Source organism: Lepidochelys kempii, chromosome 1 (assembly GCF_965140285.1).
Source record: "Lepidochelys kempii isolate rLepKem1 chromosome 1, rLepKem1.hap1, whole genome shotgun sequence".
NCBI classification, from domain to species: domain Eukaryota; kingdom Metazoa; phylum Chordata; order Testudines; family Cheloniidae; genus Lepidochelys; species Lepidochelys kempii.
In genome coordinates, this window is record NC_136380.1 from 705,205 (window position 1) to 732,388 (window position 27,184).

Sequence of the window (27,184 nt, forward strand, 5' to 3'; positions counted from 1 at the left end):
CCTTTGCGGATCCACTGACCCCCCCGCGAGGGGAACCCACCACTCCCCCTCGGATCCACCAACCCCCAGTGAGGGGAACCCCCCACTTCACTGGGGATCCACTGACCCCCTGTCACAGACTCCCAGGTCATGCCCACTCTTGGCCCCGTGCAGTCCCTGGGGGGAGCCCCCTTCAGTGCGACAGCCCTTCTTGGGGGGCCACTCTCTCAGGGGTCCAGCCCCTCCACCTCCTGGAACTGCACCTCTCTGAGCCTTAGCCCACCTGTCTCTGCCATGGGCCCCCTCAGGGAGCCCCCTCGCTCTGCCCCCCGGAGCCCCCACCCCAGAGGGAATAATGCCCCCCCATTTTCTAGCCCTGAGCGACTCCGGGCCAGCGCCAGCGTACCACAGGAGGGTCCGTGAGTGTCTGAACCCGGCACAGGAAACTGCCCGGCCTCAGGCCTGGCCTCCCCCAGCCCAGCCCAGCCAGGGGGGCTCTGCCCGCCCCCTCCCCCCGCCGAGCCCCCCATCACCGCCCCCAAGCCCCGCCTCTGCCCTCTGTCTCGGTCGCTGGGCCCCTCCTCCGCCCTGTGTCCCCACAAGCCCCCCTCCCCTCCCCTCCTTAAACCAGCAACACCCAGGGAAACTGAGTCCCACCCCTCGGCCTGCAAATCCCTGACAACCAAGCGCCCCCCACTTCGCCCCCCCGCGGGGGGACCCCCGTCCTGCCCCTGGCGAATGACCCCCAGCCAGACACGCGCGTTGGGAGCGTGGGGGGCCCGCGCCGCCCCCCCGGCCCCTCCGGCCCCCCCCAGCTCGCCCGGCCCCCCCCAGCGGGGTCACCCCGCTGCTGGCTCGGGGGGCCCGGGCCGGGGGGGCCGGGCTGGGGCCGGGGGGGCCCGGACCTGCCTGCACCGGCCCCGGCAGCCCCCCAGCGCCCACCTGCCCCCCAGCTGCCCCCGGGCGGGGCAAGTCTCTCGGAAGCGGAAGCGGCGGCTCCTCCCCCAGCGCCGAGCCGAGCCGAGCCGAGCCGCGGCAGGTACCGGCCGGGCCGGGGGGGGCGCGGGCCGGGAGGGGGGGGCACCGGGGGGAGCAGGGGGCTCTGGTTCGGGGGGGCCGGGGGGCTGCGGGTCCGGGGGCCGGGGGGGGCGCGGGCCGGGAGGGGGGGGCACCGGGGGGAGCAAGGGGCTCTGGTTCGGGGGGGCCGGGGGGAGCAAGGGGCTCTGGTTCGGGGGGGGCACCGGGGGGGCTGGGGGGAGCAGGGGGATCTGGATCGGGAGTGCGGGGGGGCTGCGATTCGGGGGGGCGGGGGGCTGCGGGTCGGGAGTGGGGGGCACCGGGGGGGCTGGGGGGAGCAGGGGGATCTGGTTCGGGGGGGCGGGGGGCTGTGGGTCGGGAGTGAAGGGCACCGGGGGGGCTGGGGGGAGCAGGGGGCTCTGGTTCGGGAGTGAGGGGGGCCGGGGGGCTGTGGGTCGGGAGTGGGGGGCACCGGGGGGAGCAGGGGGTTGCAGGTCGGGAGTGAGGGGCACCGGGGGGGCTGGGGGGAGCAGGGGGCTCTGGTTCGGGAGTGAGGGGGGCCGGGGGGCTGTGGGTCGGGAGTGGGGGGCACCGGGGGGAGCAGGGGGCTCTGGTTCGGGGGGGCCGGGGGGGCGCGGGTCGGGAGTGGGGGCCACCGGGGGGGCTGGGGGGAGCAGGGGGATCTGGTTCGGGAGTGCGGGGGGGCGGGGGGGCTGCGATTCGGGGGGGCGGGGGGCTGCGGGTCGGGAGTGGGGGGCACCGGGGGGAGCAGGGGGGGAGCAGGGGGATCTGGTTCGGGGGGGCGGGGGGCTGTGGGTCGGGAGTGAGGGGGGCCGGGGGGCTGTGGGTCGGGAGTGAAGGGCACCGGGGGGAGCAGGGGGTTGCAGGTCGGGAGTGAGGGGCACCAGGGGGGCTGGGGGGAGCAGGGGGATCTGGTTCGGGAGTGCGGGGGGGCTGCGATTCGGGGGGGCGGGGGGCTGCGGGTCGGGAGTGGGGGGCACCGGGGGGGCTGGGGGGAGCAGGGGGATCTGGATCGGGAGTGCGGGGGGGCTGCGATTCGGGGGGGCGGGGGGCTGTGGGTCGGGAGTGGGGGGCACCGGGGGGGCTGGGGGGAGCAGGGGGCTCTGGTTCGGGAGTGAGGGGGGCCGGGGGGCTGTGGGTCGGGAGTGGGGGGCACTGGGGGGAGCAGGGGGTTGCAGGTCGGGAGTGAGGGGCGCTGGGGGGAGCAGGGGGCTCTGGTTCGGGAGTGAGGGGGGCCGGGGGGCTGTGGGTCAGGAGTGAGGGGTGCAGGGGCCTGCGGGTCGGGAGTGAGGGGCACCAGCGGGGCCAGGGGAGCCCAGGGTGTGGAGTTACGTGTCTGTGGGGCTGTGGGTCAGGCCCTGCCAGGCGTGGGGCACACGTGCGGGTGAGCAGCGCTGGGTGCAGCTTAGCTCTGCGGCTAGTCACCCCCCGTTGGGGCTGGGCTGCGTGGTGGCTGGACTCCTTGGCCATTGACATTCAGATGTGATCCAAACGTGGGAGGTTGGGAGGGCGCCTGAGCCCAGCCCATGTGCTGCCGAGCGCCCAGAAACCCCCCCAAAGCAGGGGCAGGCCCAGGAGCCCCGAATCCTGAGCCCTCGGGGGATCACAGTCTGGGCTGCGCTCCTGAGCCTGGCACACGAAGGTCTGACCCGAGCCAGTTTCCCTGGAGTGGGGTGAATTAGCTGCTGGGGCATTTCCCAGGGTCAGCCTGGATTGTCCCCCCCAACTGGCTTTGAGTCCCACTGGGACGTTTGCCTAGAACGGCTCTAGTCTGATGGGGGGAATTTGGGGCGTCCTGTGGCCTGTGCTCGGCAGGCGTCAGATCAGCTGATCCCGTCCATCTCGCCTGCCCTTGGGATCTGGTCTGACCCCGCTGCCCTCCCGAGTGACCCCCTCTCCTGTTCCTCTGTCTCCAGGTACTGGGAGTTGGTCCCCCGCAGCACCCCCGCATGGACACGGATGTCCCGGTCCTCAGGGGCACCCTTGGCCTGCAGCTAGAGGGTAAGGGCGCCATCCAGGGGCGCTGTTGGGCCTGTAGAATGGTGCCCAGTGAGCTAGGGGGGCGGATGGGATCCCGGGCTGGACAGGCCGTGAGTCTGATCCAGGAAAGATGGACTATGAATGGACTGAGGTCGGGTTGGCGGGAGGTCTTGAGTGGGGTTCCACGGGGATCGGTTCTGGGGCTGGTCTGTATTAATGAGCTGGATGAGAGAGTGTACTGATCAAATATGCAGATGACACAAACCGGGGGGGGGCGGGGGGGCACCGACACTTTGGAGGATAAAACTAAAATTTTATAGAAAGCCAAGAAAGACAAATGTATGGTGCTCCGCCTAGGGAAGAGAAACCGAACGCACCAATGCAGCCTGGGGGAGAGCTGGCCTGGCAGCAGCGTGGCTGAGGAGCTGGGAGCAGGGGTGGGTCGCAGCCTCCGCACGAGTCAGCCATGTGATGCTGTTAAAAGCAAATGCCTTGTCCGGTTGCAGTAACAGAGGCAGTGCGTGCGAGTCACGGGAGGGCAGAGCACCCACTCTGCTGCTGGCCAGGCCTCGGCTGGAGCACGGTGTCCAGTTTGGTCACCAGTGCCTAGGAAGGATGGAGAGAAACCAGAAAGGATCCAGAGGCGAGTTCAAAGAGGATCCAAGGGGTGGAATACAAGCCATACGAGCAAAGGCTGAAGGAACTGGGTATGTTTAGTCTGGAAGAGAGGAGATTGAGGGGGGACGTGACCACGGTCTTCAGATCCTTGAAAGGACGCCATAGAAACATGGAGAAAAATTGTTCTCTCTGGCCACAGAGGGCAGGACAGGAGGCGATGGGATCAAACTCCAGCAGAGCAGGTTTAGATGAAGTCTCAGGAAGAACTTTCTTGCTGTAAGACCAGGAGGACAATGGACCAGACGCCTCGGGAGGTCAGGGAAGCTCCCTCAGTGGAGGCTTTCCAGAAGAGGCTGGGTCTGTCTGGGATCGGTCAGAACCAACCAATCCTGCATCATCTCAGCAGGGCCAGACTAGCTGACCCCTGCGGTCCCTTCTAGCCCTGTGGGGCGGTGGTTCTAGGACAGGATGCCCGGGTAGATGGGCCTGTTGCCCAAGCTGCTACAGCACTTCCAGGGTCCCTGGCCACCTCTGGCAGGCTTGGATCGCAGAGGTGCCATTGTGCACAGGGCCTCCGGTGTGAGCAGAGGCCGAGGGTGCCCGTCCTGGAGATGCCCGGGGTGCCCGCACTGGGGTGCCTGGCCAGGGTGTGGTTGCATTCAGCAGCTTCCCTCATCCCCCATGGCTGAGCGTCACCCGGCCCTGGGCTCTCGCAGTTCGGTCGTGTGCCCCTACCCTGGCTGAGGGAGCCTGGCGGGGCCTGAGGCCAGGAGCTGGGCTGTCAGGGCATGTGGTTCTGGATATACCGTGTATATATCCCAGTATATTGCAGCCAATGCAGCGTGTCTGATTACCTGCCTTGTAGGCGTATGTGTGCATTCGGTGAAAGGAGCTCCTGGCCCTCAGAGACCGCGTACGGGCTTTGGAGACCAGGCTGGCTGAGCTGGGAGAGAGAGAGAGATACATAGATGAGACTCTTTGGGATGCAGTAGAACGGTCCCACCCCCGGTCTGACAGCCTCTGTGCTGTTGAGGAGCATGAAAGTCTCAGGGAAGGAGAACATCCAACTGGAGCAGAGGGAAATGATCCCATAGTTGGGACCTTCCTTCCAGATGATGTTATGTATCCTTCTTGTACTGGGGGATTCGATCATTAGAAACATAAATAGCTGGGTTTGTGATGACTGGGAGAGCCGCATGGTGACTTGCCTGCCTGGTGCGAAGGTTGCAGATCTCTCGAGACATCTTGATAGACTTATGAGTAGAGCTGGGGAGAAGCCAGTGGTCATGGTACATGGAGGTACCAATGACATAGGGAAGGGTAGGAGAGAGGTCCTGGAGGCCAGATTTAGGCTGCTAGGTAAGAGATTGAAGTCCAGGATCTCCATGGTAGCATTCAGGACCAGGTAGACAGGCAGAATTGCAGGGTCTTAATGCCTGGGTGAGACCATGGTGTAGGGAGGAGGGGTTTAGATTTATTAGGAACTGGGGAACCTTTGGGGAAAGGAGGAGCCTATACAGGAAGGATGGGCTCCACCTAAACCAAAACAGAACCAGATTGCTGGCACTTAACATTAAAAAGGTCGTAGAGCAGTTTTTAAACTAAGGGCTGGGGAAAGCCGACAGGTGTGGAGGAACATGTGGTTTGAACAGCGACATCCCTTAGGGGAGGCTCTATTAATGGAGATTTTCTGTGTCCTAGTAAGGAGGAGAGGATGGAAGATGATAAAATATGTGTAGGATCTGATGAGAAACAGTCAAATGAAAAAGAGTCCCTTTCAATTACATTGTGTAATGGCAGACAGCTAAAAAGTGACAAGTTTTTAAAGTGCTTATATACAATGCTAGAAGTCTAAATAATAAGATGGGTGAACTAGAGTGCCTTGTATTAAATGAGGATATGGATATAATCGGCATCACAGAAACTTGGTGGAATGAGGATAATCAATGGGACACAGTAATACCAAGGTACAAAACATATCGGAAGGACAGAGCAGGTCGTGCTGGTGGGAGAGGGGCACTGTATGTGAAAGAAAGCGTAGAATCTAATGAAATAAAAATCTTAAATGAACCCAACTGTGCCATAGAGTCTCGATGGATCGTAATTCCAGGCTCTAATAATAAGACGAGAGCAGGAGGGATCTGTTACCAACCAGGATGGTGATAGTGACTGTGAAATGCTCAGCGAGATTAGAGAGGCTAAAAAATAAAAAACTCAATAATAATAATAATAATAAATAACAATGGGGGATTTCAGCTACCCCCATATTGACTGGGTCCATGTCACCTCGGGACGGGATGCAGAGAGGAAGTTTCTTGACGCCTTAAATGACGGCTTCTTGGAGCAGCTGGTCCTGTAACCCACCAGAGGAGGGGCAATTCTTGATTTAGTCCTAAGTGGAGCACAGGATCTGGTCCAAGAGGTGAATACGGCTGGACCGCTTGGTAATAGTGACCACAATATAATTAAATTTAACATCCCGGGGTGGGGAAAACACCCCAGTGGCCCAACCCTGTAGCATTTAATTTCAGAAAGGGGAACTACACAAAAATGAGGAGGTTAGTTAAACAGAAATTAAAAGGTCCAGCGCCAAAAGTAAAATCCCTGAAAGCTGCATGGAAACTTTTTAAAGACACCATAACAGAGGCTCAACTTAAGTGTATACCCCAAATTAGAAAACACAGTAAGAGAACCAAAAAAGTGTCCCCGTGGCTAACAACAAAGTAAAAGAAGCAGGGAGAGGCAAAAAGGCATCCTTGAAGAAGTGGAAGTTAAATCCTAGTGAGGAAAATAGAAAAGAGCATAAACACTGGCTAGTGAAGTGGAAGAACATAATTAGGAAGGCCAAAAAAAATTTTGAAGAACAGCTAGCCAAATTCTTTTCAGGTGACAAATCTGAGGAACTGTCCCAGATTGAGGTGTCATTAGAGGAGGTTTGGGAACAAATTGATAAACTAAACAGTAATAAATCATCAGGACCCGATGGGATTCACCCAAGAGTTCTGAAGGGACTCAAATGTGAAATTGCAGGACGACTAACTGTAGACTATAACCTATCATTTAAATCAGCTTCTGTCCCAGATGGCTGGAGGATAGCTAATGTGACGCCAATTTTTAAAAAGGGCTCCAGAGGTGATCCCGGCAATTACAGGCTGGTAAGCCTCACTTCAGTACTGGGCAAACTGGTTGAAACTATCGTAAAGAACAAAATTGTCAGACACAGAGATGAACACAATTTATTGGGAAAGAGTCAATATGGTTTTTGTAAAGGGAAATCATGCCTCACCAATCTCCTAGAATTCTTTGACCCTACGAAGCCAGGCAGGACTCTGGGGAAATCTCCTCTCTGGGAGCAGCCTGTCCCCAGGGCAAACAGCTCACACAACTTCCACCTTCCTGGGCCTGACCTCGGAGCATTCAGCATCCTCTGCCCCTCCGTGTGCTTCCCCCAGCGAGTCCGCCCAGGCGGGGTTCTGGGGAAGCCAGAGGGTCCTGCCCCCCAAGTCCGCAGTCAGACGTGACTCTCAGCCAGCCAGTAAAATACAGGTTTATTAGATGACAGGAACATGGTTTAAAACAGAGCTTGCAGGTGCAGAGAACAGGACCCCTCAGCTGGGTCCATTCTGGGGGGCAGTGAGCCAGACAACCCCGTCTGCCCTTCACTCCATGTCCCCAGCCAGCCCCAAACTGCCTTCCCCTCCAGCCCCACCTCCTCTGGGCTTTGTCCCTTTCTGGGCCAGGAGGGCACCTGATTCCTTTGTTCTCCAACCCTTTAGCTCTCACCTTGCAGGGGGGAAGGGCCCAGGCCATCAGTGGCCAGGAAACAGGGTGTTGGCCATTCTCTGTGTCCAGACCCCTGCACACACCTGCCCTCTATGGCTCTGCAATGATCATACACCCTTATCCCACCCCCTAGATACTTAAGAACTGCCTAGGGGAAACTGAGACACCCCCACACTATTTAGAGGAAACATTAAGAATAGTCCCACTAGTGAAAAAGTTTTTCCTAATATCCAACCTAAACCTCCCCCACTGCGACTTGAGACCATTACTCCTTGTTCTGTCATCTGCTACCACCGAGAACAGTCTAGAGCCATCCTCTTTGGAACCACCTCTCAGGTAGTTGAAAGCAGCTATCAACCCCCCCGTCAATTCTTCTCTTCTGCAGACTAAACAATCCCAGTTCCCTCAGCCTCTCCTCATAAGTCATGTGCTCCAGTCCCCTAATCATTTTTGTTGCCCTCCGCTGGAGACTCTCCAATTTTTCCACATCCTTCTTGTAGTGTGGGGCCCAAAACTGGACACAGTACTCCAGATGAGGCCTCACCAATGTCAAATAGAGGCGGACGATCACGTCCCTCGATCTGCTCGCTATGCCCCTACTTATACATCCCAAAATGCCATTGGCCTTCTTGACAACAAGGGCACACTGCTGACTCATATCCAGCTTCTCGTCCACTGTCACCCCTAGGTCCTTTTCCGCAGAACTGCTGCCTAGCCATTCGGTCCCTAGTCTGTAGCTGTGCATTGGGTTCTTCCGTCCTAAGTGCAGGACTCTGCACTTGTCCTTGTTGAACCTTATCAGATTTCTTTTGGCCCAGTCCTCCAATTTGTCTAGGTCCTTCTGTATCCTATCCCTCCCCTCCAGCGTATCTACCACTCCTCCCAGTTTAGTGTCACCTGCAAACTTGCTGAGGGTGCAATCCACACCATCCTCCAGATCGTTAATGAGGATATTGAACAAAACCGGCCCCAGGACCGACCCTTGGGGCACTCCACTTGATACCGGCTGCCAACTAGACATGGAGCCATCACTACCCGTTTCAGGTTTCAGGTTGGAAAAGAGACAGCTAAGGGGAGATATGATTGAGGTCTATGAAATCATGGCTGGTGCAGAGAAAGTGAATAAGGAAGTGTTGTTTACTCCTCATACAACAAGAACTAGGTGTCAAGTATCAGGGGGTAGCCGTGTTTGTCTGTATCCACAAAAAGAACAAGGAGTCTGGTGACACATTAAAGACTAACAGATTTATTTGGGCATAAGCTTTCATAGGTAAAAAACCACTATTGGTCACCAAATGAAATTAACAGGCAGCAGGTTTAAAACAAACAAAAGGAAGTATTTCTTCACGTAACACACAGTCAACCTGTGGAACTCCTTGCCAGAGGATCGTGTGACCATAACAGGGTTCAAGAAAAGAATTAGATACATTCATGGAGGATAGGTCCATCAATGGCTATCAGCCAGGATTGGCAGGGATGGTGTCTCTAGCCTCTGTTTGCCAGAGCTGGGAGTGGGCGACAGGGGATGGGTCACTTGATGATCCCCTGTTCTGTTCACTCCCTCTGGGGCACCTGGCAGTGGCCACTGTCGGGAGACAGGACACTTGGCTAGATGGACCTTTGCTCTGACCCAGTAGGACTATTCTTGTGTTGTTATGGATGTGCCCCTGGCTGGCTGCACCCAGGGCCAGGCCCAGCCGTGTGCTCTGTGCCGGGCCGGCCTTCACGCCAGCATCTCTCCCTTCCCAGGGTGCCTGGGGCCATGTCGCGGCCGCTGAGCCAGAGGAGCGACCTGGCCAATGACAACAGCTGCCCGGGGCTGAGCTTGGCGCTGCGGGTGCCCCACAGCGAGCTGCTGAATGGCATGCTGCCGTGCCAGGCCTCGCCCCCGGGGCACAGGCCCTGCGCCTGCCCCGCCCTCCACAGCGCCCTGGGTCCGGGCCCCACGCCTGCGGAGGAGCCCGCCAACGCCAAGTGGGTGAAGGATGGGCAGAACCAGCTGCTCCAGGCGGCCGAGCAGGACCAGAACCGCAATGAGCTTGGCCCCCTGGCCACGGAGCTGCTCAGTGACCTGCCCCTGGGGGGCCCGGAGGAGGAGGAGGAGGACGCCGACTCCACCCCGGTACAGAGCGACCCCATCACGGCTGAGTCGGAGCAGAGCTCGGAGCGTGTGCCCCGCGAGCCCGGCAAGAACGCCAGCCTGCTCTTCGGCCCGCGGGCCAGTGCCACCAGCGACGAGGACTCCAGCTGGGCCACGCTGAGCCAGGGCAGCCCGGCCTGCAGCTCCCCCGACGACACAGGTAGGGGCAGGCTGGGGCCCACGGGCTCGCTCACCTCCTCTGCCGGCCCGGCACTGGGGGGCAGAACCGCCAGACGCTGCGGGGACGGGGGGAAGCTCTGCAGGGGCGGATGGATGGAGGGGGCGGAGCTCTGCAGGGGCGGATGGATGGAGGGGGCGGAGCTCTGCGCGGGCGGATGGATGGAGGGGGCGGAGCTCTGCGTGGGCGGATGGATGGAGGGGGTGGAGCTCTGCGCGGGCGGATGGATGGGGGCGGAGCTCTGCTCGGGCGGATGGATGGAGGGGCGGAGCTCTGCGCGGGCGGTTGGATGGGGTGGAGCTCTGCGCGGGCGGTTGGATGGGGCGGAGCTCTGCGCGGGCGGTTGGATGGAGGGGGCGGAGCTCTGCGCGGGCGGTTGGATGGAGGGGGCGGAGCTCTGCGCGGGCGGTTGGATGGAGGGGGCGGAGCTCTGCGCGGGCGGTTGGATGGAGGGGGCGGAGCTCTGCGCGGGCGGATGGATGGAGGGGGCGGAGCTCTGCGCGGGCGGTTGGATGGAGGGGGCGGAGCTCTGCGCGGGCGGATGGATGGAGGGGGAGGAGCTCTGCACGGGCGGTTGGATGGAGGGGGCGGAGCTCTGCGCGGGCGGTTGGATGGAGGGGGCGGAGCTCTGCGCGGGCGGTTGGATGGAGGGGGCGGAGCTCTGCGCGGGCGGTTGGATGGAGGGGGCGGAGCTCTGCGCGGGCGGTTGGATGGAGGGGGCGGAGCTCTGCGCGGGCGGTTGGATGGAGGGGGAGGAGCTCTGCGCGGGCGGTTGGATGGATGGGGCGGAGCTCTGCGTGGGCGGCTGGATGGCGGGGGCGGAGCTCTGCGCGGGCGGCTGGATGGAGGGGGCGGAGCTCTGCGTGGGCGGATGGATGGAGGGGGTGGAGCTCTGCGCGGGCGGATGGATGGGGGCGGAGCTCTGCTCAGGCGGATGGATGGAGGGGCGGAGCTCTGCGCGGGCGGTTGGATGGGGCGGAGCTCTGCGCGGGCGGTTGGATGGGGCGGAGCTCTGCGCGGGCGGTTGGATGGAGGGGGCGGAGCTCTGCGCGGGCGGTTGGATGGAGGGGGCGGAGCTCTGCGCGGGCGGTTGGATGGAGGGGGCGGAGCTCTGCGCGGGCGGTTGGATGGAGGGGGCGGAGCTCTGCGCGGGCGGTTGGATGGAGGGGGCGGAGCTCTGCGCGGGCGGTTGGATGGAGGGGGAGGAGCTCTGCGCGGGCGGATGGATGGAGGGGGAGGAGCTCTGCGCGGGCGGATGGATGGAGGGGGCGGAGCTCTGCGCGGGCGGATGGATGGAGGGGGCGGAGCTCTGCGCGGGCGGATGGATGGAGGGGGCGGAGCTCTGCGCGGGCGGTTGGATGGAGGGGGCGGAGCTCTGCGCGGGCGGTTGGATGGAGGGGGCGGAGCTCTGCGCGGGCGGTTGGATGGAGGGGGCGGAGCTCTGCGCGGGCGGTTGGATGGAGGGGGCGGAGCTCTGCGCGGGCGGTTGGATGGAGGGGGCGGAGCTCTGCGCGGGCGGTTGGATGGAGGGGGCGGAGCTCTGCGCGGGCGGCTGGATGGCGGGGGCGGAGCTCTGCGCGGGCGGCTGGATGGCGGGGGCGGAGCTCTGCGCGGGCGGCTGGATGGCGGGGGCGGAGCTCTGCGCGGGCGGCTGGATGGAGGGGGCGGAGCTCTGCGCGGGCGGCTGGATGGAGGGGGCCGAGCTCTGCGTGGGCAGATGGATGGGGGGTGGAGCTCTGCGCGGTTGGATGGAGGGGGCGGAGCTCTGCGTGGGCGGCTGTATGGAGGGGGCGGAGCTCTGCAGGGGCGGCTGTATGGAGGGCGCGGAGCTCTGCGCGGGCGGCTGTATGGAGGGCGCGGAGCTCTGCAGGGGCGGCTGGATGGAGGGGCGGAGCTCTGCAGGGGCGGCTGGATGGAGGGGGCGGAGCTCTGCAGGGGCGGCTGGATGGGGGGCGGAGCTCTGTGCGGTTGGATGGAGGGGCGGAGCCCTGCGCGGGCGGATGGATGGGGGGCGGAGCTCTGTGCGGTTGGATGGAGGGGGCGGAGCTCTGCGTGGGCGGATGGATGGAGGGGGCTGAGCTCTGCGCGGGCGGTTGGATGGAGGGGCGGAGCTCTGCGCGGGCAGATGGATGGGGGGCGGAGCTCTGCGCGGTTGGATGGAGGGGGCGGAGCTCTGCGTGGGCGGATGGATGGAGGGGGCCGAGCTCTGCGCGGGCAGATGGATGGGGGGCGGAGCTCTGCGCGGGCGGATGGATGGGGGGCGGAGCTCTGCGCGGTTGGATGGAGGGGGCGGAGCTCTGCGTGGGCGGATGGATGGAGGGGGCCGAGCTCTGCGCGGGCGGATGGATGGGGGGCGGAGCTCTGTGCGGTTGGATGGAGGGGGCGGAGCTCTGCGTGGGCGGATGGATGGAGGGGGCCGAGCTCTGCGCGGGCGGCTGGATGGAGGGGCGGAGCTCTGCAGGGGCGGCTGGATGGAGGGGGCCGAGCTCTGCGCGGGCGGATGGATGGGGGGCGGAGCTCTGTGCGGTTGGATGGAGGGGGCGGAGCTCTGCGTGGGCGGATGGATGGAGGGGGCCGAGCTCTGCGCGGGCGGATGGATGGGGGGCGGAGCTCTGTGCGGTTGGATGGAGGGGGCGGAGCTCTGCGTGGGCGGATGGATGGAGGGGGCCGAGCTCTGCGCGGGCAGATGGATGGGGGGCGGAGCTCTGCGCGGGCGGATGGATGGGGGGCGGAGCTCTGCGCGGTTGGATGGAGGGGGCGGAGCTCTGCGTGGGCGGATGGATGGAGGGGGCCGAGCTCTGCGCGGGCGGCTGGATGGAGGGGCGGAGCTCTGCAGGGGCGGCTGGATGGAGGGGGCGGAGCTCTGCAGGGGCGGCTGGATGGAGGGCGCGGAGCTCTGCGCGGGCGGATGGACAGATCAATGGGGGTGTCCCTGCCAGGCCCATGGGGGGGACCCCTGTACTGGGCTGGGCCCCGGGCGCCCATAACTCACAGGGGAGGCCCGTGGCCTCCGAGGCTGGGCCGTTGGCACCTGCGACCCGTCTCTGTCAGGGGCTCCCTGCTGCGAATCCAGCCTGGCCAGGCCCCGGCGAGGGGCTGGTGCGTCCCCGTCAGGGCGCGATGCTCCCCGGGACCCTGGCAGGTCCCCCTTGACCAGTCACCTGGCTACTGGCTGCCAGGGCACCGTGACAGCGAGGGGGGCTCTCTCTGGGGTTCGGCCCCCTGGGAACCTCCAGCACGCCTGACTCTGCCGGGGGCCCCACAGGGAGCCCCAGGCTGGGGGTGCCGGCCCTGCCCTGAGTGACGCCAGGCAGGACTCTGGGGCAGCGTCTCCCCTCAGGGCATCTGCCCCAGGGCAACGACCCCTTCCCCCCACATCCTGCTGCCCCCCCATATGGACCACCTCCCACTGCCCAGTCAGTGGCGGGGGGGTGCTGTGACCTGGCCAGCCGCATGGAGCGGGGGGCACAGGGCCGCAGCACCCACCGTAGGAGCTGGGGCCCCGGCAGTCTCTGGCCAGCTTCACCAGAGGAGTTGCCTCGCTGAGTAGGTGGGAGGGGGAGCTGTGTCAGGACTCCTGGGTCCCTTCCAGATCAGACAGGAGCCATGGACCTTACCGCACTCCCCCACAGGACTGGTGCCCCCCAGAGGGGACAGGCCTCATGTCCCATTCCTTGCCCCACAGCCAGCCAGTCCCCACCCTGGGCCTGGATGAGGGATGGGGGCCCCTAGAGGGACACTGGCAGAGCTGGGGGAGCCCAGGGCTGTGGGTTGGGAGTGAGGGGCAGCGGCAGGGCGGGGGGCGGGGGGGGGCAGATGCTATGTGGGGCACAGGAGTAGTTACATGAGAACGGCCGGATTGGGTCAGCCTGACGGTCCGTCCAGCCCTGGTCCCGTCCCCGTCCCCCTGTGCTGCAGCAGGGACTGAGGGGGGCGGATTGACTTGGGGGTGTCACAGGGGAGTTTTGCTGGGACTGTCTCCACTGGGGATGGGATAGCGGGGGGGGGGGCGTCACTGGAGGGACGATACCTGAGCCTGTCACCTGAGCCGGGAGGGGGGTGCAGGGTCGTGACTCCCCCTCACTCTGTGACACCCCAGTTCCCAGCTTCTGGCAAACAGAGGCTAGGGACACCCCTGGGCCGGCCTGTCCCCCCCCAGAGCACGGAGCCCCCCCGGGCCGGCCTGTCCCCCCGAGAGCACGGAGGCCCCCTGGGCTGGCCTGTCCCCCCCAGAGCACGGAGCCCCCCCGGACTGGCCTGTCCCACCACAGCACAGAGTCCCTGGGCCGGCCTGTCCCCCCCAGAGCATGGAGCCGCCCCGGGCTGGCCTGTCCCCCCAGAGCATGGAGCTGCCCCAGGCTGGCCTGTCCCCCCGAGAGCACGGAGGCCCCCTGGGCTGGCCTGTCCCCCCCAGAGCACGGAGCCCCCCCGGCCGGCCTGTCCCCCCAGAGCACGGAGCCCCCAGGCTGGCCTGTCCCCCCCAGAGCACGGAGCCCCCAGGCTGGCCTGTCCCCCCCAGAGCATGGAGCCGCCCCGGGCCGGCCTGTCCCCCCAGAGCATGGAGCTGCCCCAGGCTGGCCTGTCCCCCCGAGAGCACGGAGGCCCCCTGGGCTGGCCTGTCCCCCCCAGAGCACGGAGCCCCCCCCGGCCGGCCTGTCCCCCCAGAGCACGGAGCCCCCAGGCTGGCCTGTCCCCCCCAGAGCACGGAGGCCCCCTGGGCTGGCCTGTCCCCCCAGAGCACGGAGCCCCCAGGCCGGCCTGTCCCCCCCAGAGCACGGAGCCCCCAGGCCGGCCTGTCCCCCCCAGAGCACGGAGGCCCCCCGGCCGGCCTGTCACCCCAGAGCACGGAGCCCCCAGGCTGGCCTGTCCCCCCCCAGAGCACGGAGCCCCCAGGCTGGCCTGTCCCCCCCAGAGCATGGAGCCCCCCCGGCCGGCCTGTCCCCCCAGAGCACGGAGCCCCCAGGCTGGCCTGTCCCCCCCAGAGCACGGAGCCCCCGGGCCGGCCTGTCCCCACCAGAGCACGGAGGCCCCCTGGGCTGGCCTGTCCCCCCAGAGCACGGAGCCCCCCCGGTCGGCCTGTCCCCCCCAGAGCACGGAGCCCCCAGGCCGGCCTGTCCCCCCCAGAGCACGGAGCCCCCAGGCTGGCCTGTCCCCCCCAGAGCACGGAGCCCCCCTGGACTGGCCTGTCCCACCACAGCACAGAGTCCCCGGGCCGGCCTGTCCCCCCCAGAGCAGGGAGCCCCCAGTGCAAACCAGCCGATGCTCCTTTGCCCCGAAGGCGACCCAGACCCCCACACTGAGCTCCGTTCGAGGGGGGCGAGGGCGGTGTGTGGATGCCAGCTGCAGCGAGCTCCATGCAGCTCGCAGGGCCCCCGCCCCGGGGGAGGCAGCCGGAGGCACCGGGGAGGGCACGGTGCTGCGCAGAGCCAGGCAGGAGGCTGTTTACGCTGCTCCCGGCCAGCTGTGCCCACGGGGGCGGGTGGCACCGGCTGTCAGCACCACGTACAGCTCGGATCCCTGCCAGGCCGTCGCTCGCTGGCTGCTCGCCCAGGAAGGGAGCCGGGAGCGGGGCACAGCCAGGCTCTGGGAGCGACCACGGACGCTGCCCGCCTGCCCCCAGCACCAGAGGAGCCCCGGGCAGGGTGAGCTCTCAGGGGCTGCGTCTCGGGGCCTGGGCTTGTTTGCAGGCTGCTTTGGGGCCAAGGCCCAGGGCTCAGACCCGGGCCATGGGCTGGGTGCAGGGCCGGGCTCTGCCGGGGCGTCCGGTGTGATCCTCAGGCCCTCTGCCCCCCACATCTGTCTGGGTGTGCAGGGACTGTCCACAGAGACTGTACAGTGCCCGGGGCGTCGGCTGGGGGGCTCTGTGGGGTGCCTGGCATGTCCTGGCCCTGAGCTCAGTGTGTGGGGGGGTCTGTGTCTGGGGGGAGGGTCTGTGTCTATGGCGCCTTAAGGACAAAGGAGCGTCGGCTGGTTTGCGCTGGGGGCTCCGTGCTCTGGGGGTGTCATGGAGCGTGGGGGAGTTGGGCGCTGCACCCCCCACTTCCTGCGATTCCCCGGGACTCTCAGCCAGCCACTAACACAGAAGGTTTATGAGACGACAGGAACATGGTCCAAACCAGAGCTTGTAGGTACAGAGAACAGGACCCCTCAGCCGGGTCCGTCTTGGGGGGCGGGGAGCCCAGAGCCCCAACTGAGTCTCCCTCCGTTTCCCCAGCCAGCTCCAAACTGAAACTCTCCAGCCCCTCCTCTGGCCTTTCTCTCTCTCCCTGGCCAAGAGGCCACCTGATCCCTTTGTTCTCCAGCCCCTTCAGTCAGCACCAGGCCATCGGTGGCCTGGCCAGGAGACAGGGTGTCGGCCATTCTCTGTGCAGACACCATCCCACTGGCCCTCTAGGGCTCTGCAACAATCACACCCCCTTATCGCACCAGCTAGAGACTTAAGAAATGCCGAGGGGAAACCGAGACACCCACACAGTATTCAGAGAAAACATTGAGAACATTCCCACTTCGTCACAGGGGGGACCGGCTGGCTCGGGGGCTCTGTGCTCTGGGGGGACAGGCCGGCCAAGAAAGGTCTGGAAGCTGAATCCAGGGACGTGCCTGGTCAGTGGAACTGTCCGTCACAGCTCCACCAGCCCTTGCCCAGCTCCACCGGTCCAGTGCCCTTGCCCGGCTCCAGGACAGGCCCTGGCAGGCCCCCTGCAGGCGTCAGCCCCCTCCGGGTCACACTCGCTGGGGTCAGCCCCTCGGCTCCCCCCTTCCCGGGACCAACCCTCGGAGCCCCCAGCCCCCACCTCACGCCGGGAGCTCCCTCGGTGAGTCCCCCTGGGTGGGACCCCCGTGGGAGACTTGTACCCCAAGGGAGCCAGGCACCCCCCTGCCTGACTCTGCAGTGACTCAGCCAGCGGGTAACAGCAGGGGGGTGCCTGGGGGTCTGGACCCAGCGCAGAGAGTTAGAGCCTGGGCCAGCCGGGTCGGATCAGAGCCCCCTGGCCTCTCTGTAATCCCCATCCAGGAGCTTCTCCTCCTTCTGGCAGCCCCCCACTTCCCAACCCCTCTCCCCGGCCCCTCCTCCGCCCTTTGCTCTCCGGCTGGTCACAGGGGCTGGCTCCCTGCCGAGTGGGGCCCATCCCTGGGCGTTAGTCGCTAGGTGCCAAATGTCTGGGCAGTTGGAGGGGCCGTTGTCTTGTGGGGCTCCCCATGGCCGTGGGCCCCAGGCAGCCAGGCATTGTCACAGCCGATCTCTGGGTCTCTGCCAACCACGTTTCCCCACCTAGTGAGGATGTTATGGAAAGTCCCCCTGTGTCGCTGGCCCTGGTGCCCCTCAAGCCGGGCTGGAGGCCTTCCGGGAAGAGGATTCAGCCCAACCCGGGTCTCTGGGCTCAGTGCAGGGGGACAACGCGGGCGTTTGTTGGCAATATTTGTATGAAGCCTTGGTGTGCCTCAGTTTCCCTGGCGTGCGTCGTTTCCCGGGCGGGAGGGAAGGGACTGAGTTTGCTCTTGGGGAGGCGAAGGAACGCAGGTGCGGGTCACCTGCTTGTCTGGGGGGACTGAGGAGTCATTAAAGTGCTTGAAACTCACCCAAATTGACAAGTGCCCATCCCATGGGGGGATGCAGAGGACAAAGGCTGGTGGAGGGGCTGCAGCTCTGGGTGGGGGAGGGGGCCCTGCAGCCCCGGCTGGGTTTGGGGGAGGGGGCCCTGCAGCTGCTGGCGGGGTGGGGGGGCTGCAGCCCCGGCTGGGTTTGTCGGTCTGTCCCTGTGGGTGGGGCAGCCCATGGCAGGAGCTGCTCATCAGTGCTGGGCCGTGCGGGGGGAGGGGCAGGCGGCTGCGTCCCCCTTGCTCATGGGGAGGCTGAGCTGGGACGCATTCGGCCCAGTGATCACTATCACTGTGGGCTCGGCTGGGTCTGGCCGGTGCCCGGCTCGGCTGGGTCTGGGCTTGTCTGGGTCTGGTGCCTGGCTCGGCTGGGTCTGGGCTAGTCTGGGTCTGGTGCCTGGCTCGGCTGGGTCTGGTGCCTGGCTCGGCTGCGTCTGGGCTCGCCTGGGTCTGGCTGGTGCCCGGCTCGTCTGGGTATGGTGCCCGGCTCGTCTGGGTCTGGGCTCGTCTGGGTCTGGTGCCTGGCTTGGCTGGGTCTGGCCGGTGCCCGGCTTGGCTGGGTCTGTGCTTGGCTGGGTCTGGCTGGTGCCCGGCTTGGCTGGGTCTGGTGCCCGGCTCGGCTGGGTCTGGGCTCGGCTGGGTCTGGTGCCCGGCTTGGCTGGGTCTGGCTGGTGCCCGGCTTGGCTGGGTCTGTGCTTGGCTGGGTCTGGCTGGTGCCCGGCTTGGCTGGGTCTGGTGCCCGGCTCGGCTGGGTCTGGGCTCGGCTGGGTCTGGTGCCCGGCTTGGCTGGGTCTGGCTGGTGCCCGGCTTGGCTGGGTCTGTGCTTGGCTGGGTCTGGCTGGTGCCCGGCTCGGCTGGGTGTGGCTGGGGGGGACGACAAGGGGACTGTGTCGTAGGCAGAGGCTCGGAGACGTCTGACTTGGTGCCGTCCGGACGAGGCTCTGCCGGGCACCGCCCATCGTTGCAATGGGGGCCCCGGGTTCCAGGGCTGTTCCTGGGGTCCCGCAGGGGCTGTTCCCAGCCCGGTGCTCGCCACGCGCTTCCGTCACTGCTGGGAAATGGGGGGGTAACGGGGGGCTGGCTGTGCCCCGAGCGAGCCGGCGCTGGGGCCGTGCGAGTCGATCCAGCCGAGCCCAGGTCACGCCGGGGAGCCCTGGGGCTGGCCCTGGGAAGCAGCCACCCTGGAAAGGGCTGGAGGGCTGGGGGGGCTGAGGTGAGGGTTGGGCCTGGGGGGACGAGTGGGCAGAGTGAGGGGCAGGGCGGTGGGATGGCGGCTGGGCTGGGGCCTGGGCCGATGTTGGGGCCTCGTCCTGCCCCAGCTCTGGCCCATGCCAACTCCCCGGGACGCCTGGCCCCACTTACCCCCCACCCTCCACAGACGCCTCCTGGGCCCGCAACGCCTTCGAGACGGACTCAGACCTGCCGGCCGGATGGGTGAGGGTGCAGGACGCCTCAGGCACCTACTACTGGCACATCCCCACGGGCACCACGCAGTGGGAGCCGCCCACACACCTGGGGCAGGGCGAGGGGGGCCGCGGCCCCGACCGTGACTCCCAGGGGAACACGCCCACTGAAGAGCAGCAGGTGAGAGCCCCGTGGCTGCCCCCCACCCTGGGGAGGTGCTGCCAGTATCCCAGGGGCCACCCCTCCTTCAGGGGAGACACTGCCGGCGCCCCAGGGACCCCCCACCCTGGGGAGATGCTGCTGGTGCCCCAAGGACCCCCCACCCTGGGGAGACACTGCCAGTGCCCCGGGGACCCCCCACCCTGGGGTGCAGAGGGCGATGCCTCAGATTCCCTGGGGATCCTCGACCCCTCAGGGGACACATTTCAGAGTAGCAGCCGTGTTAGTCTGTATCCGTAAAAAGAAGAGGAGGACTTGTGGCATCTTGGAGACTAACCAATTTATTTGAGCATAAGCTTTCGTGAGCTACAGCTCACTTCATCAGGGGACAAAGAGATGCTGCTCTGGTGTCCCCCTATCTCTGGGCAGCCCTGGGAATTCGCCCCACGAGGCAGAGGGTGGTACCCATCGGGGGCAGACAGACACCCCCTAACCCCGGGGCAGGCCACTGACCCACACTGGCTGGTTTCTGTCCCGCTGTTCAGCTCACCTGGACGGGCTTTGTGGAGGCCGAGCGCTTGGCGGATGCCGAGGGCTGGAAGGTGAGTGCGGCACTGCGGGGTGGGGCCAGTGTTGGGGGCGCCCAGGCTGGGCAGGGCAGGCTGGGCAGCAATCGGGGTGCTCACCATCCAGCCAGTGGCTGGAGAATGGCAGCAAAGCACGGGCCAGGTCGCTGTGTGCACCACGTCCCGTTGTGGGGGCAGGGACCAGGCCTGTGTCCTGGGGGCAGGGGCGTTCTGTAATATTTGTATTAATCCCGTGTGTGCCTCAGTTTCCCTCTGTTCTTTGCATGGCCACCCAGTGAGCGGTGTGGGGGGGTCGCCCCCTGTCTGGGCAAAAGGACGGGGGGGAAACGAACTCAGATCAGCAGAGGATCAGAAAGACGAAGCCCTGAACAATCCCCTCTAAGAGGGTGGGACGTGGGGCCAGGGAGCGAGGGGACAGGGGAACAGAGCTTGGGCTGGCGTCCCACAGCTGGGCTGGCTCCTCTCACTGGCTTCCTCTGATGTCTCATGGATTAGCCCCCTCCCCTGCCTCTGGCCCGTGGCTTAGCCCCACCCCCAGCCAGCCACGGCCTGGAAGCCAGTAGCCAGGTGACTGGTCAAGGGGACCTGCCGGGGTCCCAGGGAGCATCGCGCCCTGACGGGGACGCACCAGCCCCTTGCCAGGGCCTGACCGGGCCGGATTTGCGGCAGGGAGCCCGGACAGAGACGGGTCGCTGGTGCCAACAGCCCAGCTGTCACGGGGTCTCCTCTCGGGGAGCAGCCTGTCTGCAGGACAAACAGCTCACATGGCTTCCCCCTTCCTGGGTCTGACCTTGGAGTATTCAGCCTCCTTTGCCCCTCCGTGCGCTTCCCACAGCGAGTCCCCCCAGGCGGGGTCCTGGGGAAGCCAGAGGGTCCTGCCCCCCAACTCTGCAGTCAGACGTGACTCTCAGCCAGCCAGGAAAACAGAGGGTTTATTAGACAACAGGAACACGGTCTAACACAGAGCTTGTAGGTGCAGAGAACAGGACCCCTCAGCTGAGTCCATCTTGGGGGGCAGTGAGCCAGACAACCCCGTCTGCCCTTCACTCCATGTCCCCAGCCAGCCCCAAACTGAAAACCCCCTCCAGCCCCTCCTCCTCTGGGCTTTGTCCCTTTCCTGGGCCAGGAGGGCACCGATTCCTTTGTTCTCCAACCCTTTAGCTCTCACCTTGCAGGGGGGAAGGGCCCAGGCCATCAGTTGCCAGGAGGCAGAGTGTCAGCCATTTATGTACCCTGGCCCTTTGCTCTGCAACAATCACACCCCCTTATTCCACCCCCTAGAGACTTAAGAAATGCTGAGGGGAAACTGAGGCATCCCCACAGTATTCAGAGGAGACATTAAGAACAGTCCCACTTCACACCAGCCTCGGAGGCCACGGGCCTCCCCTATGAGCTGCGGGGGCCTGGGGCCCGGCCCAGTACAGGGGTCACCCCCAAGGCCTGGGACAGGCCAGGCACAGAGCAGACCTGGATTCTGAGGGGCAGGGAGGCCTGAGCTGTGAGCCTGAGGGTGGCAGACAGTGGGGGCGAGGGGACCGGGCAGTGGGGCGATGGGAGGGGACTAGTGTCACAGAGTGTGGGGGAGTTGGGCCCCGCACCCCCCACTCCCTGCGATTCACCGGGACTCTCAGCCAGCCAGTAACACAGAAGGTTTATTAGGCGACAGGAACCTGGTCCAAACCAGAGCTTGTAGGTGCAGAGACCAGGACCCCTCAGTCAGGTCCGTCTTGGGGGTGGGGAGCCTAGACCCCGACCTCGGGTCTCCCTCCGTTTTCCCAGCCAGCTCCAATCTGAAACCTCCTCCAGCCTTCGCACCCAGCCCCCTCCCACCCCCCGGCTCCTCCTCCAGCCTTTGTCCAGGTGCCTGGGCAGGTGTCACCTGGCCCCAACCCCTTCCTGGGCTCAGGGCCCCTGCTCAGGTATCGTCCCTTGACATCACCCCCTGATACCCCCCACCATCCAGCACCAGCGCAGCCAGTCCCAGTCTAACTCCCCCCAACATCCCCAGGTCAATGCGCCCCACTCCACCACATAGACACTGGTGCAATACAAAGGGAAACTGAGGCACACAGCATTCATGCAAAACAGTAAGACTCACATAGGCTCACATACAACATAACAAGGGAAAATCCCTGGGCAGGGCAGGGCCATGAGGGGTCCCAGAGTGGGTTGCCAGGGGTCCCAGGGCAGGGCTGCCAGGGGTCCCAGGGATAGGCGGGGCTGCGAGGGGTCCCTGGGCAGGGCAGGGCTGCGAGGGGTCCCAGGGCAGGGTCGCCAGGGGTCCCAGGGCAGGGCTGCGAGGGGTCCCAGGGCAGGGTCGCCAGGGGTCCCAGGGCAGGGCAGGGCCGTGAGGGGTCCCACGGCAGGGTCGCCAGGGGTCCCAGGGCAGGGCTGCGAGGGGTCCCAGGGGCAGGGCGGGGCCATGAGGGGTCCCAGGGCAGGGCCGCCAGGGGTCCCTGGGCAGGGCAGGGCCGCCAGGGGTCCCACGGCAGGGTCGCCAGGGGTCCCAGGGCAGGGCAGGGCCGCCAGGGGTCCCAGGGCAGGGCAGGGCCGCCAGGGGTCCCTGGGCAGGGCAGAGCTGCAAGGGGTCCCTGAGCAGGGTCGCCAGGGGTCCCAGGGCAGGGCAGGGCAGGGTCGCCAGGGGTCCCAGGGCAGGGTCGCCAGGGGTCCCAGGGCAGGGCAGGGCAGGGCAGGGCTGCGAGGGGTCCCAGGGCAGGGCAGGGCCGCGAGGGGTCCCAGGGCAGGGCTGCGAGGGGTCCCAGGGCAGGGTCGCCAGGGGTCCCAGGGCAGGGCAGGGCAGGGCCGCGAGGGGTCCCAGGGCAGGGCTGCGAGGGGTCCCAGGGCAGGGCAGGGCTGTGAGGGGTCCCAGGGCAGGGTCGCCAGGGGTCCCTGGGCAGGGCAGGGCCGCGAGGGGTCCCAGGGCAGGGTCGCCAGGGGTCCCTGGGCAGGGCAGGGCCGCGAGGGGTCCCAGGGCAGGGTCGCCAGGGGTCCCTGGGCAGGGCAGGGCCGCGAGGGGTCCCAGGGCAGGTTCTGTCCATCCTGACACGCTGTGACGCTCTGTTCCTTGCCCAGGACGTCCCGTCGGAGGAGGGGACCCCGGAGCCCGGGCAGCAGGGCTTGGAGCAGCCCACCCTGCACCTGGCACTGCTGAGCCTCACGTGAGTAGGGCAGGGCTGCAGGATCCACGGGCTGGGGGTGATGGAGATCAGCCCAGGGGCCCGTCCCGTGGGGTGCGGGGGGCCAGGCGCCAGGCAGTGCCCAGGGCTTCACCAGCCTCTCTTGCTCTTCCTCAGTGCACCGAAAGCCGAGGAACAGACGCTGCATCTGGGCTCGCCCCTGGGCTCCAAGGTACGGCTGCCGGGTTACGGTCGTCATGGCGCCGGGGCAGCAGGGGCTGCCGGGTTACGGTCGTCATGGCGCCGGGGCAGCAGGGGCTGCCGGGTTACGGTCGTCACGGCGCCGGGGCAGCAGGGGCTGCCGGGTTACGGTCGTCGTGGCGCCGGGGCAGCAGGGGCTGCTGGGTTACGGTCATCATGGCGCTGGGGCAGCAGGGGCTGCCGGGTTACGGTCGTCGTGGCGCCGGGGCAGCAGGGGCTGCCGGGTTACGGTTGTCATGGCGCTGGGAGGAGCTGCCGGCTAAGTACAGCAAGTGAATCCATTTAGCCTGGTATGATTCACCCCTGGGTCAGACCCTGGGCCCAGCCAGCCCATGTCTCCCGTCTGCCCCCCTCAGTCAGACCCTGGGCCCTCCAGTGGCTGGCGGCGGTGGCTCTGCCAGGAGGGGGAGAGTCGGTGGGGGGGGTGGCCGGGGGGCTGTGCCGGGGACAGGGGGGGCTGGCGGTGGTGGCTCTGCCAGGAGGGGGAGAGTCGGTGGGGGGGTGGCCGGGGGGCTGTGCCGGGGACAGGGGGGGCTGGCGGTGGTGACTCTGCCAGGAGGTGAGGCTGGCGGGGTGGCTATTCGGGGGGGACTGGCTGGGGAGGCTGTGCCTTGAGGGGGCTGTTTGGGGGGCTGGCAGCGGCCCCATGGTGTGCCCCCTTCCCCAGAGCTTCCCGGTGCGGTCGCTGGGCTGGGTGGAGATGAGCGAGGAGGAGATGGCGCCAGGCAAGAGCAGCGCGGCTGTGAACTCCTGCATCCGCCAGCTGGCCCCCCGCGGGCCCCCCCCGCTGGGGGGCTGGGACCAGGTGAGCGGGGGAGGAGGGGGGCGGGGCCAGTCCCTGGGGGCGCGGGCTGGGCTGGGCAGTGAGCTGCAGGGAATGGGGTCCCCATAGGGCTAATCCCCAGCCAGGCATCCCCCCCACTGCTGCCCTGCCCCAGGTCTGACCTCTGACCCTATGCTGATCCCGCGCTCTGAGCCCCTCCCCCGCCCTGCCCCCGCTCACCCCGCGCTCTGAGCCCCTCCCCCGCCCTGCCCCCGCTCACCCCGCGCTCTGAGCCCCTCCCCCGCCCTGCCCCCGCTCACCCCGCGCTCTGAGCCCCTCCCCCGCCCTGCCCCCCGCTCACCCCCGCGCTCTGAGCCCCTCCCCCCGCCCTGCCCCCGCTCTGAGCCCCTCCCCCGCCCTGCCCCCGCTCACCCCGCGCTCTGAGCCCCTCCCCCGCCCTGCCCCCGCTCACCCCGCGCTCTGAGCCCCTCCCCCGCCCCGCCCCCGCTCACCCCGCGCTCTGAGCCCCTCCCCCGCCCCGCCCCCGCTCACCCCGCGCTCTGAGCCCCTCCCCCGCCCCGCCCCCGCTCACCCCGCGCTCTGAGCCCCTCCCCCGCCCCCGCCCCCGCTCACCCCGCGCTCTGAGCCCCTCCCCCGCCCTGCCCCCGCTCACCCCGCTCTCCCCCTAGGGCCGGGCCATGCTGATGTTCCTGGACCACGAGACGCTGCAGCTGGTGGATCCGGTGGCGCGGACGCTGCTGCACGCCCAGCCCGTGGCCACCATCCGCGTGTGGGGCGTCGGCCGGGACGATGGCAGGTAGGTGGCCCTGGGCAACCGGCCGTGCCCCTGCAGGGCGCAGCTTGGGGGCCCCCTCGCCCGGCCACCCTAACGCTCCGGGGCACGGACCGGCCCCGTGTGTCCCCCCGTGTTCCATGGCCCCCGTCTGACCCTGGTGTGTCCTCCCGTGTCCCCCCCATCTGGCCCCCATGTGCCCCCCATGTGCCATGACCTCCATCTGTCCCCGATGTGCTATGGCCCCAGTGTGCCCCCCCGTCTGGCCCCCATGTGCCATGGCCCCCAACTGCCCCCTTTGCCCCCCTGTGTGCCATCTGCCCCCCATGTGCCCCTCCGTCTGCACCACATCTGCCTCCAGTGTGCCATGGCCACTGTCTGCCCTCATCGGCCCACCATGTGCCGTGGACTCCGTGTGCTCTCCCCGTCTGGCCTCCTGTAACGAGGCTGGTTCTGGCGGGGCCCAGCTGAGGTTGCCCATTCAGGACAAATTGCTCAAAGCAGGGCAGTTACAGCCCCAAGCTGGGGTTTCTGTGCACACCAAGGCAAACCCAACCAGACAGACAGAGAAGACTTTGGTCTCACCCCACTGGCTAACCACAAGTCACACAAGCCATTCCCTTAGACACCCCAGTTTGCCAGTATCCCCACCAGTGTCACTCATTATGGGGACAGATGGTTATGAAAACCAATACCCCAGTAAAAGGAAAAAGGTTCTCTCGATCCCAAAGGACCAAGCCCCAGACCCAGGTCAATATACAAATCAGATCTTACCCACAAATCACGCTGTTGCCAATCCTTTCAAATCTAAAATCTAAAGGTTTATTCATACAAGGAAAAGATAGAGATGAGAGCTAGAACTGGTGAAATGGAATCAATGACAGACAGTAACGGCCAAGTTCTTGGTTCAGGCTTGCAGCAATGATGGAATAAGCTGCAGGTTCAAATCAAGTCTCTGGAGAACATCCCCAGCTGGGATGGGTCATCAGACCTTGGTTCAAAGCTTCGGTTTGTAGCAAAGTCCCTCCAGAGGCAAGAATCAGGACTGAAGACCAGATGGAGATGAGACATCACCCTTTTATAGGTTTCAGAGGAACAGCCGTGTTAGTCTGTATTCGCAAAAAGAAAAGGAGTACTTGTGGCACCTTAGAGACTAACCAATTTATTTGAGCATGAGCTTTCGTGAGCTACAGCTCACTTCATCAGATGTTTACCGTGGAAACTGCAGCAGACTTTATATACACACAGAAATCATGAAACAATACCTCCTCCCACCCCACTGTCCTGCTGGTAATAGCTTATCTAAAGTGATCAACAGGTGGGCCATTTCCAGCACAAATCCAGGTTTTCTCACCCTCCACCCCCCCACACAAATTCACTCTCCTGCTGGTGCTAGCCCATCCAAAGTGACAACTCTTTACATAATCAAGTCGGGCTATTTCCTGCATAGATCAAGGTTTTCTCACATCCCCCCCACCCCCATACACACACAAACTCACTCTCCTGCTGGTAATAGCTCATCTAAACTGACCATTCTCCAGGTTTAAATCCAAGTTAAACCAGAACATCTGGGGGGGGGGGGTGGAGGGTGAGAAAACCTGGATTTGTGCTGGAAATGGCCCACCTGTTGATCACTTTAGATAAGCTATTACCAGCAGGACAGTGGGGTGGGAGGAGGTATTGTTTCATGATTTCTGTGTGTATATAAAGTCTGCTGCAGTTTCCACGGTAAACATCTGATGAAGTGAGCTGTAGCTCACGAAAGCTCATGCTCAAATAAATTGGTTAGTCTCTAAGGTGCCACAAGTCCACCCTTTTATAGTCTCTTCCAGGTGTACGAACCCCTCTTTGTTCTTACTGTGGGAAGTTACAGCAAAATGGAGTTTGGAGTCACATGGGCAAGTCCCTGCAATTGTATCGCTGATGGTCCTTAATGGCCCATCCAGCAGGCTGGGCAGAGCTGACACCAACGTGTCTGGGGTGTCACCCAGAAGCACAGCACAAGTTTGAAATACAGACAGTACAGAGCCAATACCTATATCTTTAAGTACAGAAATGATACACACATATAGACAGCATCAGCCTAACCAGCAAACCATCACCTTGTCTTAGACGCCTTCTTTGACTCCCTGTATACAAGATTTGGTGCCACTACGGGACCTTGGTTGCAACAATGATCTACGTGGTCCCAGATTATGTCAACAACGTCACACTCCCGTCAGCCCTCTTTCCAGAGCGCCCAGGCTGGGGGCGCTGGCCCCGATCCGAGTGACACCAGGCAGGACTATGGGCAGCGTCTGCCCTCAGGGCACCTGTCCCAGGGCAAGGACCCTGCTCCGCTTCGGGGCCTCCTGGGTCTGGCCTCGGAGCGTTCAGCCCCCTGGTCACCCCATGAGCTCCCCGCAGCGAGTCCCCCTGGGCGGGACCCCTGGGGACCCTCACCCCCAAAGGGCCCTGCCCCCCACGCCGCAGCCAGCCGTGACTCCCAGCCCGCGTGTGGCACAGACGGGTTATTATCGTTGGGAACCCAGCGTAGAACAGAGCTTGGTAGCACCGGGATCGGGGACCCTCAGCAAAGTCCATCTGGTGGGGGGCAGAGCCCTGGGCCCTCGCCCCTGAGTCCCCAACCAGGAGAATGACTCGCTTCCAGCTGCCCGGCCCCCATCACGCCCATTGCCGTCCTCCGTCCTTTGTCCCTTTCCCCGGTCCAGCAGGTCACCCCAGCTGCACCAACACCCCCGGCTGCTCCTTGCAGAGGAGGGGGCCTGGCCAGCAGCTGCCAGGTG

General features: G+C 65.1%; 1 protein-coding gene across 1 annotated transcript in view; it reads left to right on the top strand.

Annotated features, from left to right (window-relative positions):
* Window positions 1–949: 949 nt before the first annotated feature.
* APBB1 (amyloid beta precursor protein binding family B member 1) overlaps window positions 950–27,184 on the top strand; it is a 36,804-nt gene continuing 10,569 nt past the window's right edge. The window contains 9 exon segments of the mRNA XM_078851833.1: window positions 950–1,018; window positions 2,934–3,018; window positions 9,148–9,698; window positions 18,694–18,899; window positions 19,424–19,480; window positions 22,538–22,623; window positions 22,759–22,813; window positions 23,510–23,647; window positions 24,295–24,422. Coding sequence (XP_078707959.1) covers window positions 9,161–9,698; window positions 18,694–18,899; window positions 19,424–19,480; window positions 22,538–22,623; window positions 22,759–22,813; window positions 23,510–23,647; window positions 24,295–24,422 — 1,208 coding nt within the window. The 5' untranslated portion in view covers window positions 950–1,018; window positions 2,934–3,018; window positions 9,148–9,160.